At 53.0% G+C, this 12,349-nt stretch overlaps 1 protein-coding gene across 1 annotated transcript in view; it reads left to right on the forward strand.

The window, feature by feature from the left end:
- Nucleotides 1-4,683: 4,683 nt before the first annotated feature.
- The window catches only part of Cyp2s1 (cytochrome P450 family 2 subfamily S member 1), an 8,952-nt gene continuing 1,286 nt past the window's right edge, over nt 4,684-12,349 (forward strand). Inside the window, exons 1-7 of the mRNA XM_090322258.1 lie at nt 4,684-4,880; nt 6,408-6,573; nt 8,621-8,770; nt 9,157-9,317; nt 9,423-9,602; nt 10,429-10,570; nt 11,094-11,281. Of these exons, the coding sequence (XP_090178384.1) occupies nt 4,698-4,880; nt 6,408-6,573; nt 8,621-8,770; nt 9,157-9,317; nt 9,423-9,602; nt 10,429-10,570; nt 11,094-11,281 (1,170 nt within the window). The 5' untranslated portion in view covers nt 4,684-4,697. The remainder of the gene's footprint in view (nt 4,881-6,407; nt 6,574-8,620; nt 8,771-9,156; nt 9,318-9,422; nt 9,603-10,428; nt 10,571-11,093; nt 11,282-12,349) is intronic.

Raw genomic sequence — 12,349 nt, forward strand, 5'->3', positions numbered from 1 at the left:
GTTGGAATAAAAACACTGCTGGGCGTTTAGTACGTTTGCGTGACTCCATGCATAAGCACAACATTAAAATGGTTTCTTCCCATTCGATGGGTCCACCCTCACTCAATTTACTCTACAGATTCAGCTAATTGAGAGGTTGGAGGGTGCAGGAAAGAGTTAAGCCCCTCGGGGTGAAGGAGACAGAAGATAGGTTCTTCAAAGCTGCTTCTCCGTCAGAAACACTAACTCCGAACTTGGGCCCATGAATCAGCAGGGACAGGAGGGCCACCTGGTAGCCCAGACACCTTCCGTGTGTACCTTCTATTCTTTTTCTTGTGCCATGTTGGATGCCACCTTGGACGGCCATCTTAGAAGCCAGGAAAGACAGACCACTTTGCCTTGTGTCCGTGTCTGTCACTGTCCCAAGGCCCCACCTGAGCTATCCTGGGACGGATGGGCTGTCAGACCATCTCTGATTACCTGTACTCACATGTATGTCCTGGGGCTGCCAAGACTGCATACATTTTCCCTTTCTGCCCCCCACCCCACCCCAGGTCCTCATCTGCTCAAGCCTAAAGCAAATGCCTGCTGCGCTAGAAAGTGGCTGAAAATATCATGAAGCCTGCCTTCCTGTGGCAATCAGGTAATAAATTTCCTTCCTCTGCCCCTCACCATGTCTTTCAGTTTGGTGGTTAGGGTTAGGGACCCAATTTGACAACCCCTGGAGCTTGGATATGGGCTCTTTGAAAGGAATAGGGGAGATGAGGTGGGAGCAGAGTGTCGGAATGACAAGGAAATATCTGAACTTATGCACAAGGATGGGTCTGAAGACAGCAGTTGTCAACTAGCAGTGTCCCCAGCCAGAATGCCTCTAGCACAAGGCCTGTCATCAGGAAGGAAGCCAGGCTCTTGGAATTCCACTTCCTACACAAGGAGACCAGAAATGAGACAGGGAAAATAAGTCAGATGCTGGTGGCTCCCACCTGACACCGTAGCTACTCAGGGGGCTGAGATCTGAGGATGGAGGTTCAAAACCAGCCTGGGCAAGAAAGGCCTTGAGACTCTGATCTCCAGTGAACCGCCAGAAAACCAGAAGTGGAGGTGTGGCTCAAAGTGGTAGAGTGCTAGCCTTAAGGGAAAGACTTCAGGGGAAGTGCCAGGCCTTGAGTTCAAGCCCCACAGCTAAGTATTGGGTAGAAGAGCTTGAAAGGAGGGAATGGAGAAAGACCCACCAAGAGACAACCAAGGCTGTGAGAGCAGAGTTCCAAAATGGAGTTCACGATAGTGGACCAGAGAGGAGACAGGCCAGCTTAGCTTAAGATAGTCAGGCCATGGGCCGGGAGTTTGGCCTAGTGGTTAAAGTGCTTGCCTAGCATGCATGAAGACCCAGGTTCGATTCCCTGGTACCACATATAGAAAAAAGCCAGAAGTGGTGCTGAGGCTCAAGTGGTAGAGCTCTAGCCTTGAGAAAGGCCAAAGACAGTGCTCAGGCCCTGAGCTCAAGCCCAGGACTGGCAAAAAAAAAAAAAAAGATAGTCAGGCCAGCTTAGAAGATTAGAACACAATTTCTAGAACTTGTGTCTGCTCCCCCCCAACCCAGCCTACTAGAACCCCAGGATCTACAGCCTTCTAGAAAAATCCATGGTACTCAGCTAGACTCCCACTTAAGCACTGCCAAGCCCTGGTACCAGGCTCTGCTGGGAAGTAGCCGTGTGGGGAGTGGAAGAGGCCTGGCATTTGAAGTGTGGGTAGCATGGGTGTTGCTCGGGAGTGAGGAGTCAGCATGAGAGGGCAGAATCCACCCAGAATGACTCAGTTACTGTGAAATCTTACTGGAGTAACCTCCACAACTTGGTTCTGTATACTTGATGGCTTTGGGGTAACATTTTAGAGGCCTTCCGGTTACCTTTTGATCATTTCTTCAGCGCTGGACCCCAGGGCCTCACGTCGGTCATCCTGGCTACCTAAGAGGCCAAGAGATCGTGGGGCCGGATTGAGCAGTGAAGTTCAACTGACTTCAGCTCTTAAATTAACCAGCAGCCAGGCGCGGTGCCTCACGCCTTCACCCTAGCTACTCAGGAGGCTGAGATCTGAAGATCAAGGTTCAAAGCCAGCCCAGGCACTAAAGAACATGAGACTCTTATCTCCAAATGACCATCAGAAAACCGTCAATGGCGCTGTGGCTCAAGGGATAGGGTCTTGAGCTGAAGAGCTCAGGGACAGTGCCCAGGCCCAGAGTTCAAGTCCCACAAATGACAAAAAAAAAATTAATTAACAATAGTTGGGCACCAGTGGCTCACGCCTGTCACCCTAGCTACGCAGAAGACCATGAGTTAAAGCCAGCTAAGGCAGGGATGTCTATGAGACTCTTCTCCAACGAACCACCAGAAAACTGGAAATGGAACCATGGCCCAAAGTGGTCAAGTGCTATCCTTGAGTGAAAGAGCTCAGGGACTGCGCCCAGGCCCTGAGATCAAGCCCCACAAAACACACACACGCACGCACGCACACACACACACACACACACACACACACACACACACACACACACACACACACACATTAAACATCAGGAGCTGGGCCTGAGGAGTCCCTCAAGAGGCTGAGATCAGAGGAGCACAGTTCTAAGCCATCCCAGCCAAGAGAGTTCATGAGGTTCTTATCTCCGGTGAACCAGCAAAAAGCTCGATGTGCCAGCTGATGAGTGGCTATGTCAAGTGAGAGCACAAGGCCCTCAGTTCAAGCCCCAGTACTGGCATAAAAACAAAGAGGGGAAGAGAGGGGGCGGGGAGAGAGGGAGGGAGGGGGAGAAGAAGAAGAGAGAGAGAGAGAGAGAGAGAGAGAGAGAGAGAGAGAGAGAGAGAGAGAGAGAGAGAGAGAGAGGATGACTGGGGGAAGGGACAGGGGGAGAGTAGAGCTAGGAAACAGGCTTGGCAAGTGTGGCCTGGTTGATGATTTTCTCAGCCATAGGCATTATTGTCCTTTGGTGGGGTGCTCTTTCTGCTGGAGTCTCTGCTTCTCTTTTCTTTTCTTTGGAGGGCCAGCTTCTATCCCTCCTCAAACCCAGGGGGAACAGGCATCAAGGAGACACATGTACACTGGAGACAGAAACACTAAGCTTTCCTCCTGCTTTCACAGTGCCTTTTTACAGAGGGGGGCGGGAGGGAGGGACGGAGGGAGAGGGAGAGAGAGAGAGAGAGAGAGAGAGAGAGAGAGAGAGAGAGAGAGAGAGAGAGAGAGAGAGAGAGAGAGAGAGAGAGAGAGAGAGAGAGTCAGTCTTGGGCTTCAATTCAGGGCCTGGGTGCTATCCCTAAGCTAGCACTTTACCACTTGGGCCAAAGCTTCATTTCTGCCTTTTTGTTGGTTCATTGAAAATAAGAGTCTCATGGCCTTTCCTGCTGGGCTGGCTTTCAACTGCGATCCTCAGATCTCAGCCTCCAGAGTAGCTAGGGTGACAGGCGTGAGCCACTGGCACTCGGCATAGCATTTATTTGTATTGATTATTATAGCTGTACCAGGCTCCATTTTCAATCGGGATGTGCTAGTGTTCTTATTAAATCCTGAACACACCACAGGGTGCCAAGAGCTCACACCTAGTGATTTAAGAAGCTGAGATTTGGGGATTGTGGTTCAAAATCAGCCTGAAAAGTCCACGAACCTCTTATCTCCAATAAACTAGTCACAAAAAGCCAGAAGTAGAGTTGTGGCTCAAGTGGCAGAGCACTAGCCTTGAGCAAAAAGTGTCCAAGGACAGTGCCCAGACCCTGAGTTCAAGCCCCAGGACTGGCAAAAAAAAAATTATATATATATATATATATATGAAATTTGGACCCCTGAACACAAGCTTGATGATATAAAAGAGTAAATGAGTACCTAGAAGCAAGGCTGCTGAACTCAAGGCATCTGGCTTTCTCCTGGAAGCTGCCAAACCCCCTTCTCCCCCCACCCCACCCCCCAGCAAGTGGCTTCTAGGGGAATAAATAGAACCATCCGTCAATAGGGAGATGAAACAGGCCTGAGTCTTAAATTCTAGTTGGGGAGAGTAGTGGGGAGGGGGGCTGAGGAGTTAGAGGCCTGTTTCAATTGGTAGAATGCCAGCCAGTGAACAAAAAGCATCAAGTACTGAGTTCAAATCCTGATCTTGGGCCAAAATCATCACCATCATCATCATCGTTGTCGTCATCATCCTAGCTCTGTCCCTTAGCCAGAAAGAGAGGCCAAATCTCTCCGTGAAAGAAAACTGATTCCAACACACCACGCATGCACACACACACACACACACACACACACGCATGCATGTATGCGCGCACACTCAGACCTCTGTGAGAACGGGGTGGGGGGGCGGAGGTCAGAAAGGAAGGAGGGGGTAAACGTGCAGCAAGATCACAAGCCAGTATCAGGTAGGGGTGGCTCAGGTAAGCCACATTCCCTTTATTTCCACACCACTGCTTCCTACCCGGGGACTCCAGGCTCTGTCTCCACCGCCCCCTCCCCATCCCCCAGGGCTGACTCCAGAAAAACAGGGGGAGGGTGGAGGGAGGCTGGGGTGACCGGGGTTATCTACTCCTGCGTGTGTGTCCCTAACATCAGGAGGAAGCTGACAGCCAGGAGGCCAGGCGTGGGGAGGCCACACCCCCGCCCCGCCTCCCCACCCCCTGCGTCTGATTTCTTCTGGCCCAGCCCAGCCCCTGGGAGGAGGGGAGAGTCGACCTGCAGAGATGGACGCGGCCAGCACCTGGGTGCTGTTGCTGCTGCTCCTGCTACTGCTGGGAAAGCTGGTGACATTGTCACGGTGGGGGACATGGACCATCGGCCACCTGCCCCCAGGGCCCACGCCACTGCCTCTCCTGGGTAACTTCTTCCAGCTGCGTCCTGGGGACATCTACTCTGGGCTCCTACGGGTGAGTGAGCCTGGCTGGGAGTGGGGAGGGGGGTCCCCCAGGCAGTGACCTGGCTATGGACAGGTGGGAAAGGGGCGGGGGTCAAACAAGAAGGTAGATGCAAGGGGTCCTGGAATCAAAGGGGACCCTGTAGGCAGGAGCGGGGCTGAGAAAGGAAGAGGTGTCCTGTGGAGAAAGACTCGTAGGCTAGGACAAGCCACAGAGTCCCAGGAATGGAGTAAAAGTGGGAGAAGCAGGATCCAGGAAGGGAGGGGGGGTCCACAGAGCTCTGGGAAGGTGGTGGGCTAAGAAGGACCACGCTGAGAGAGAAGAGTCCTCGGGGAAAGGGTAGATAGTAGAGTGAAGTTGAGCTTGTTACCAGGAGAGGAATTCCCCTCCCCCGCCTGAGCTTTTATATTCAAGGCTGGTGCTCTACCACTTGAGCCACAGCTCCACTTCCTGCTTTTTTTTTTTTAGTGGTTCATTAGAGAGAAAAAGTCTTACGGACTTTCCTGCCCAGACTGGCTTTGAACCCTGATCCTCAGAACCCGGCCTCCTGGGTAGCTAGGATGACAGGACAGGGGTGAGCCACCAACGCCTGGCAGGCTGAAGGAACTTGCCTTAGAGCCTCCCCAAGCGAGAGAATGGATGGAGTATCTCTCTGGCTTAATAGCCCCCCAGACCTGGGTGGGACCTTAGGAGGGGAAGGAAACCCCAACCTGCCAGGGCAGAAGCAGGAAAACCTTTGCGTGTTGCAAAAAGAACTCCTGGTAGCTGGGTGCCAGTGAGTCTCGTTTGTAATCCTAGCCACTCAGGAGGCTGAGATCTGAGGATTGTGATTCGAAGTTAGCCCAGGCAAGAAACTCTGTGAGACTCTTATCTCCAAATGAACCACCGAAAGTGGCGCTGTAGCTAAAGTGACAGCGCTAGCCTTGAGTGAAAAAGCTCAGGGATATCACCCAGATCCTGAGTTCAAGCCCCAGGACTGGAGTGTGTGTATGTGTGTGTGTGTGTGTGTGTGTGTGTGTGTGTGTGTGTGTGTGTGTACTTCAAGGACACAGAAAGAGGGTGTGAGGAGGACCGGAGGATTGGGGAATATAGCTTAAAAGGCTGAGAAGGACAGAGAGGGACAGAGACATCTGGAGGCAGATGCTTCAGATTTGACTTGTGTGTATATGTGTGTGTGTGCGTGCACATGTACGTGCACCAGTCCTGGGGTTTGAACTCAGAGTCTGGGCACTCTCCCTGAGCTTTTGGTTCAAGGCTCGTGCTCTACCACTTCAGCCATAGCTCCACTTCTGGCTTTTTGTTTGTTTTATGGTTCAGTGGTGATGAACAATCTCACAGACTTTCCTTCCTGGTCTGGCTTTGAACCGTGATCCTCAGATCTCAGCCTCCTGAGTAGCTAGGATTATAGGCGCGAGCCACCAGTGCCTAGCTAGGATTTGATAGTTGTGAACTGGAGATTGGGTCTGGGGGTAGCGTTAGGAAGACAATGGCAGCTTTTAGCTGCCCTGCACCCAACGCTTTCTCCCTCTGCATCCCCAGCTGAGTAAGAAGTATGGGCCCGTGTTCACCGTGTACCTGGGCCCCTGGCGGCCCGTGGTGATACTGGTGGGTCACCAGGCTGTCCACGAGGCCTTGGGAGATCAGGCTGAGGAATTCAACAGGCGGGGAAGGCTGGAAACCCTGGACGGGACTTTTGACGGCCACGGTGAGTGCACGGCTGGGTGACCCCCACGCACAGGTGGGAGGGGGACTTTTGCACATAGCTTAGTGCCTGAGATTCCATGTCTAAGAGGAATGTTCCTGCCACAGGCCCGAGCCAAGGACTGAAGGGGGATTGGGCCTTGTGGAGAGGGAGGTGTTTGGAAGACGAGGAACTTTCCAGGCTCTGGGGATGGATAGGATAACACTTATAAACTAGAAATCATGCAGTGTGCTAAGACTGGGAGAGTCATGTGTCATCCTAGCTACTCCAGAGACTGAAACAGGAGAATCGAGATCTGAGGCTGAGCACAAGAAAGTCCATGAATGAGACTTTTTTTTTGGGGGGGGGGGTGGAGGGGCCGGTCATGGAGCTTGAACTCTGGGCCTGGGCGCTGTCCCTGAGCTCTTCAGATCAAGGCTACCACCCTACCCACAGAGCCACTTCCTGTTTTCTAGTGATTAATTGGAGATAAGAATCTCCTGCACTTTAGTGCCTGGGATGGCTTTGAACCGAGATCCTCAGATCTCAGCCTTCTGAGTAACTAGGATTACAAGTATGAGCCACTGCCCCCCAGCATGAATGAGACTCTTACCTCCAGTTAACCAGAATGGCTCCAGGGGTAGAGTGCCAGCCTTACCACCAAAAAAAATATATATATGTAAGAGTTTAGGGATGGGGCTTAGGATTTGAGTTCAAGTCCTGGCAGAAGAAATGAAAATGAAAGGAAGGGAGGGAGCTGGGAATGTGTCTTAGTGGTAGAATGCTTGCCTAGCACTCATGAAGCCCTGGGTTCGATTCTGCAGTACCACAAACACAGAAGTGGTGCCTTGCCTCAAGTGGCAGAATGCTAGCTTTGAGCAAAAGAAGCACAAGGACAGTGCCCAGGCCCTGAGTTAAAGGCCTGGGACTGGGGAAATAAAAAAGGAAGGAAAGAAGGAGAGAGAGAGCAAGGGAGGGAGGCAAGGCAAGGCATAGAGTTTGGAAAAGTATTCACCCCCATAATCTCACTATTCCTGGCTCCTGTACAGAGCACTGGAGATGCAGGTGACGGATACACATGTAATGGCCCCCTTTCTATGGAAACTGTTGCTTTTCATAGGACAGTGGAGAGAAGAGGCTGGAACTCTAAAATGAGAGGCACGGCTGTGAGAGCAGTAAACAGAGAGGCTTGTGCTGGGAAAGGGATGGCAGAGTTCGCGGAGGCCTTCCTGGAGGAGGCGCCTCTGAGCTGAGGAAGGATGAAAAGATGGGGAGCAGATGTGACAGCTCCCGGCAGGGACTAAAATGGAGAACCTGGGGGCTGAGATCATGACATCCTTTGAGGAAATGAGAAAGTCAGAAGGATGCTGGTCAAGCGGGTCAGTGAGTCACATATCTTTTTTTTTTTTTTTGCCAGTCCTGTGGCTTGAACTCAGGGCCTGGACACTGTCCCTGAGCTTCCTTTGCTCAAGGCTAGCACTGTACCACTTGAGCCCGCTAAGCCACACTCCAGCCCCTACAAATTTTGTGTGGGTGTGGGTGTGTGTGTGTGTGCACGCCAGTACTGGGGCTTGAATTCAGATCCTGCAACTCTCTCACTTGGCTTTTTTTCCACTCCAGGCTGGCATGCTACCTCATGGAACCACAACTCCAACTTTCAGAGTTTTACTGGTTCACTGGAGATCAGAGTCTCATAGACTTTCCCCGCCCTGGCTGGCTTCAAACCTCAATCCTCAGATCTCAGCCTCCTGGAGTAATTTGAATTACAGGCATGCGCCACCACACTTGCCTGAAGCTGTAGATTTTAATCAGAATTGGAGTTAGTAAATCGCTGTGGAGGGGCAGAGTGGAAGGCTGCTAGTCCAGGAAGGGAACCCGCTAGGCAAAAAAGCGGGGCCACAGGATGGAGATGGGGATAAGGGGACTAGGCCTTTGTCCCCCTCCCCGCCCCTGCAGCCTTCCAATCGAGTTGTGTGCTTATTAAGCACCTACTATGTCCTCAGCTCTCCCGTCAGGCAGCTGGTTGGGAGGGAAGAACCAGTTCCTTCTTGAGTCTAGCTCTTGCCCACAGGGGTTTTCTTTGCCAATGGGGAGCGATGGAAGCAGATGCGCAAGTTCACCCTGCAGGCTCTGCGGGACCTGGGCATGGGGAAACGAGGAGGCGAGGGGCTGATCCAGGCTGAGGTGCACTACCTGCTGGAGGCATTCCAGGACACGAAAGGTCAGCAGTGTGGGGTTACACGGTGGGGCGTGCCGTATGTGGGGATGAGCTCCAGTCCAGCCCTAGGGACCTGCAGGGGAGGAGGCCTTGAACCCTAGCCCTGGAGTCACAGCTCTCCTTCCAGCTTTTGGGTGAGTCATTGGAGATAAGAGTCTCACCGACTTTCCTGCTCTGGCTGGCTTTGAACCGCAATCCTGGAATCTCAGCCTCCTGAGTAGCTAGGTTGACAGGCATGAGCCATCGCCACCCAGATTTTTCTTTCCTGAGACCATATTTGTCCATGTCTGTGTGTCTCTGATCTGGATGGGTGCAACTGCGTCATTGGCGGCACCATCACCCCCGACTCCCTGCCCTCACCACCATCCCCACCCCCCCATCCCCCGCAGGACGGCCCTTCGACCCCTCCCTGGCCCTGTCCCAGGCCACTTCCAATGTCATCTGCTCCCTCATCTTCGGCCTCCGCTTCCCCTATGAGGATGAGGAGTTCCGGGCTGTGGTCCAGGCCGCGGGGGGGACCCTGCGAGGGGTCAGCTCTGCGTGGGGCCAGGTGAGTCAGGGAGGACCCCGCTCCAGTGCCCTGCCCCGTGGGTTCCTGCCAGGCCCCTGTGAACCACCTGTCTCTCCCCACCCCCCCCACACACACCCCCAACAGGCCTATGAGATGTTTTCCTGGCTCCTGCGGCGCCTGCCAGGCCCCCACACACAACTCCAGCACCACTTGACCACCCTGGCTGCCTTCACCTCCAAGCAAGTGCAGAGACACAGAGAGAGCCTGGACGCCTCCGGCCCCGCCCGAGACCTGGTGGATGCCTTCCTGCTCAAGATGGCGCAGGTGGGGAGGGAGAGAGGGGGAGGGGAGCCACCACACACACACACACACACACACCACACACACAGAGTCTGGGCTGAGAGTCCTTGGGCATCTTTTCTCTTCCTTCAGGTCCCTGAGGATGCATCTGCCTCACACCCCCTCCCCTTTAAGCGTTGGTCTCTCTCTCTCTCTTTCTTTCTCTCTCTCTCTGTCATTTTTTTCCTCTCTTTTCCTCCTCCCCTTCCTCCTCCTTGTTTTTATTTTTATCTTTCTGAGATCATGTGTGTGTTTTCTTGTCTTATTGTTTGAGTATTTTGAGGCAGGGTCTCAGGATGTATCCTAAGATGGCCTCAAACTCCCATGATCCTCCTTCCTCTGCCCTCCCAAAGTGCTGGGATTGCAGGTGTATGCCACCATGCCTGGTTTATTTCCTATGTGTTTGGTAGGGACGCTTCTCTTTCCATTTTTTTCCCAGCTAAAATGAGCTCCTGTCAGGAGGCTACCTCACAACTTTACCCAAACATTTATTTTACTCTATTGCCAATCCTGGGGCTTGAACTTGTGGCCTGAGCACTATCCTTGAGCTTTCTCAAAGCTAGAGCTGTACCACTTGAGCCACAGTCCCACTTCTGGCTTTTTCTACGTATGTGGTATGGAGGAATCGAACCCAGGTCTTCATGCATGGTAGGCAAGCACTCTACCACTTCTGGCCCTCAAACATTTATTTTCAAACATTTTATCTATTTGACAAAGCCTTCTCTGTCTGCTGTCGCCCAGCCCAGCGTGACTCCATTAGTCTCTGACTGTGTTCTCTGATGAACTTCTCCCTCTCCCTGGCTTCTCTCAGGAGGAAAAAAACCCAAACACAGAGTTCACGGAGAAGAACTTACTGATGACAGTCACCTACCTGCTGTTTGCTGGGACCAAAACCATCAGCTCCACCATCTGCTACACCCTTCTGCTGCTGTTGAAATACCCTCACGTCCAAAGTACGCGTGTGTTCTCAAGACCGTCATCCTAGCTACTCAGGAGGCTGAGATCTGAGGACCACGATTCAAAGCCAGCCTGGGAAGGAAAGTTCCCATGAGACTCGTATCTCTCATGATCTCCTGAGAAGCCAGAAATGGCGCTGTGGCTCTAAGTGGTAAAGCGCTAGCCTTGAGTGGAAAAGCTCAGGGACAATGCTCAGGCTCTGAGTTCAAATCCCAAGACACACACACACACCCTGCAAAACTCCAGGATTTCCAAGTCAGGCAGCTGTGTTCAAGGCAGTCAGGGTCAGCGAGGTGACTGGTGGTCCCTAAGATGAAGCTCTGTGACTTTACACTCGGGCCTCTGGGCCTCAGTTTCCTCATCAGGAAAACAGAGCTTGACAATAGCATCTTCCCTCAGGCAGCGTGGCTAGTGGGCTATCAGAGAGCAGATGTAGGCTGGCCAGGCCCCCCATGCCAGCCTCACCCCAAATGACTGCCCATCGCACCCCTGATCCTCCACCCTTGTGCCCCCCCACAGAGCGCGTGCGGGAGGAGCTCGTGCGGGAGCTGGGGGTCGGCCGGGCGCCCAGCCTGGGGGATCGCGCCCGCCTCCCCTACACAGATGCCGTCCTGCACGAAGCCCAGCGGGTACTGGCCCTGGTGCCCATGGGTATCCCCCATGCCCTCACAAGAACCACCCACTTCCGCGGGTACACCTTGCCCCAGGTAGGTGTGGGGGCCGCCTGGCCCAGCCCCGGGTCTGTCCTGCTATCCCAGATGCAAGTTCACCTGGTCTCCCCTCTCCGCACCTCTTTTCCTTCCCTCCCTCCTTCCACCTTTCCCCCCCCTCTCCTCCTCTTCCATCTTCTCCTTTCCTCTTGTTCTTTCCTCCCCTCCTTCTATCTCTCTCCCTCTTTTTTTTTCTTTTTTGCCACTCCTGGGGCTTGAACTCAGGGCTTGGGCACTGTCCTTGGGCTTTCTCAAGCCTAGCGCTCTACCATTTGAACCACAGCACCACTTCTGGCTTTTTCTGTGTATGTGGTACCAAGGAATAAAACACAGGGCTTCGTGCATGCTAGGCGAGCACTCTACCTCTAGGCCACGCTCCCCACCCTGATCTCAGCCTCCTGAGTAGCTAAGAGAACAGGCGTCATGAGCCACTGGCACCCAGCTTCCTCTTCCTTTTCTTCCTCCCTTTCTTTCTATCCTCTCTGTCTTTCCCCCTCCTTCTTTTTCCTCCCTCTTCCCTGTTTTGGTCCTTCTCTCCCTTCCCCTCTCCTCTCCTCTCACCTTCTCTCTCCACCACCTACCCATCTCACTAGAGCCAATTTCAACACGCCACCACCAGGGGGCGTGGTATCCCAGATCCTGGCAGCTGAACTACTCCAGGCTCTGCTATGCCTGTTTTTGAGACTGCTTCTGCTAACACTCCGTATCCTCCCCCCCCCACACACACACATACATGCATGCACCCTTTCTAAAGAGCAACAATGACGTGAACTTGGGGCTGTAAGAAAATGCCTGGAAAGCATTCTAGATTCAGGGTGGTAGCAGAATCATGGGTGTCCACCCACATGCATGGAGAGATTTCCAGACCTTTCCATACATGGGTTTTTCTCTCCACGACCCTGCCCGGTCACTGTGTATCCATTTCAGGTGAGGCAACCGAGTTGGCAAAGTTAGAAAACTTGTGATGTTTACCCAGCCTTTGAGCTAGGGAAGTCCACCCTGTAGCTAACCACCATCTGGGTTTCCACTCACTCTGACAGCATTAAGAAGGCCCTGCCCATTAAC

The sequence above is a fragment of the Megascapheus bottae genome, chromosome 31 (assembly GCF_031878675.1).
Source record: "Megascapheus bottae isolate mThoBot1 chromosome 31, mThoBot2.hap1, whole genome shotgun sequence".
In the NCBI taxonomy this organism is placed as follows: Eukaryota; Metazoa; Chordata; class Mammalia; order Rodentia; family Geomyidae; genus Megascapheus; species Megascapheus bottae.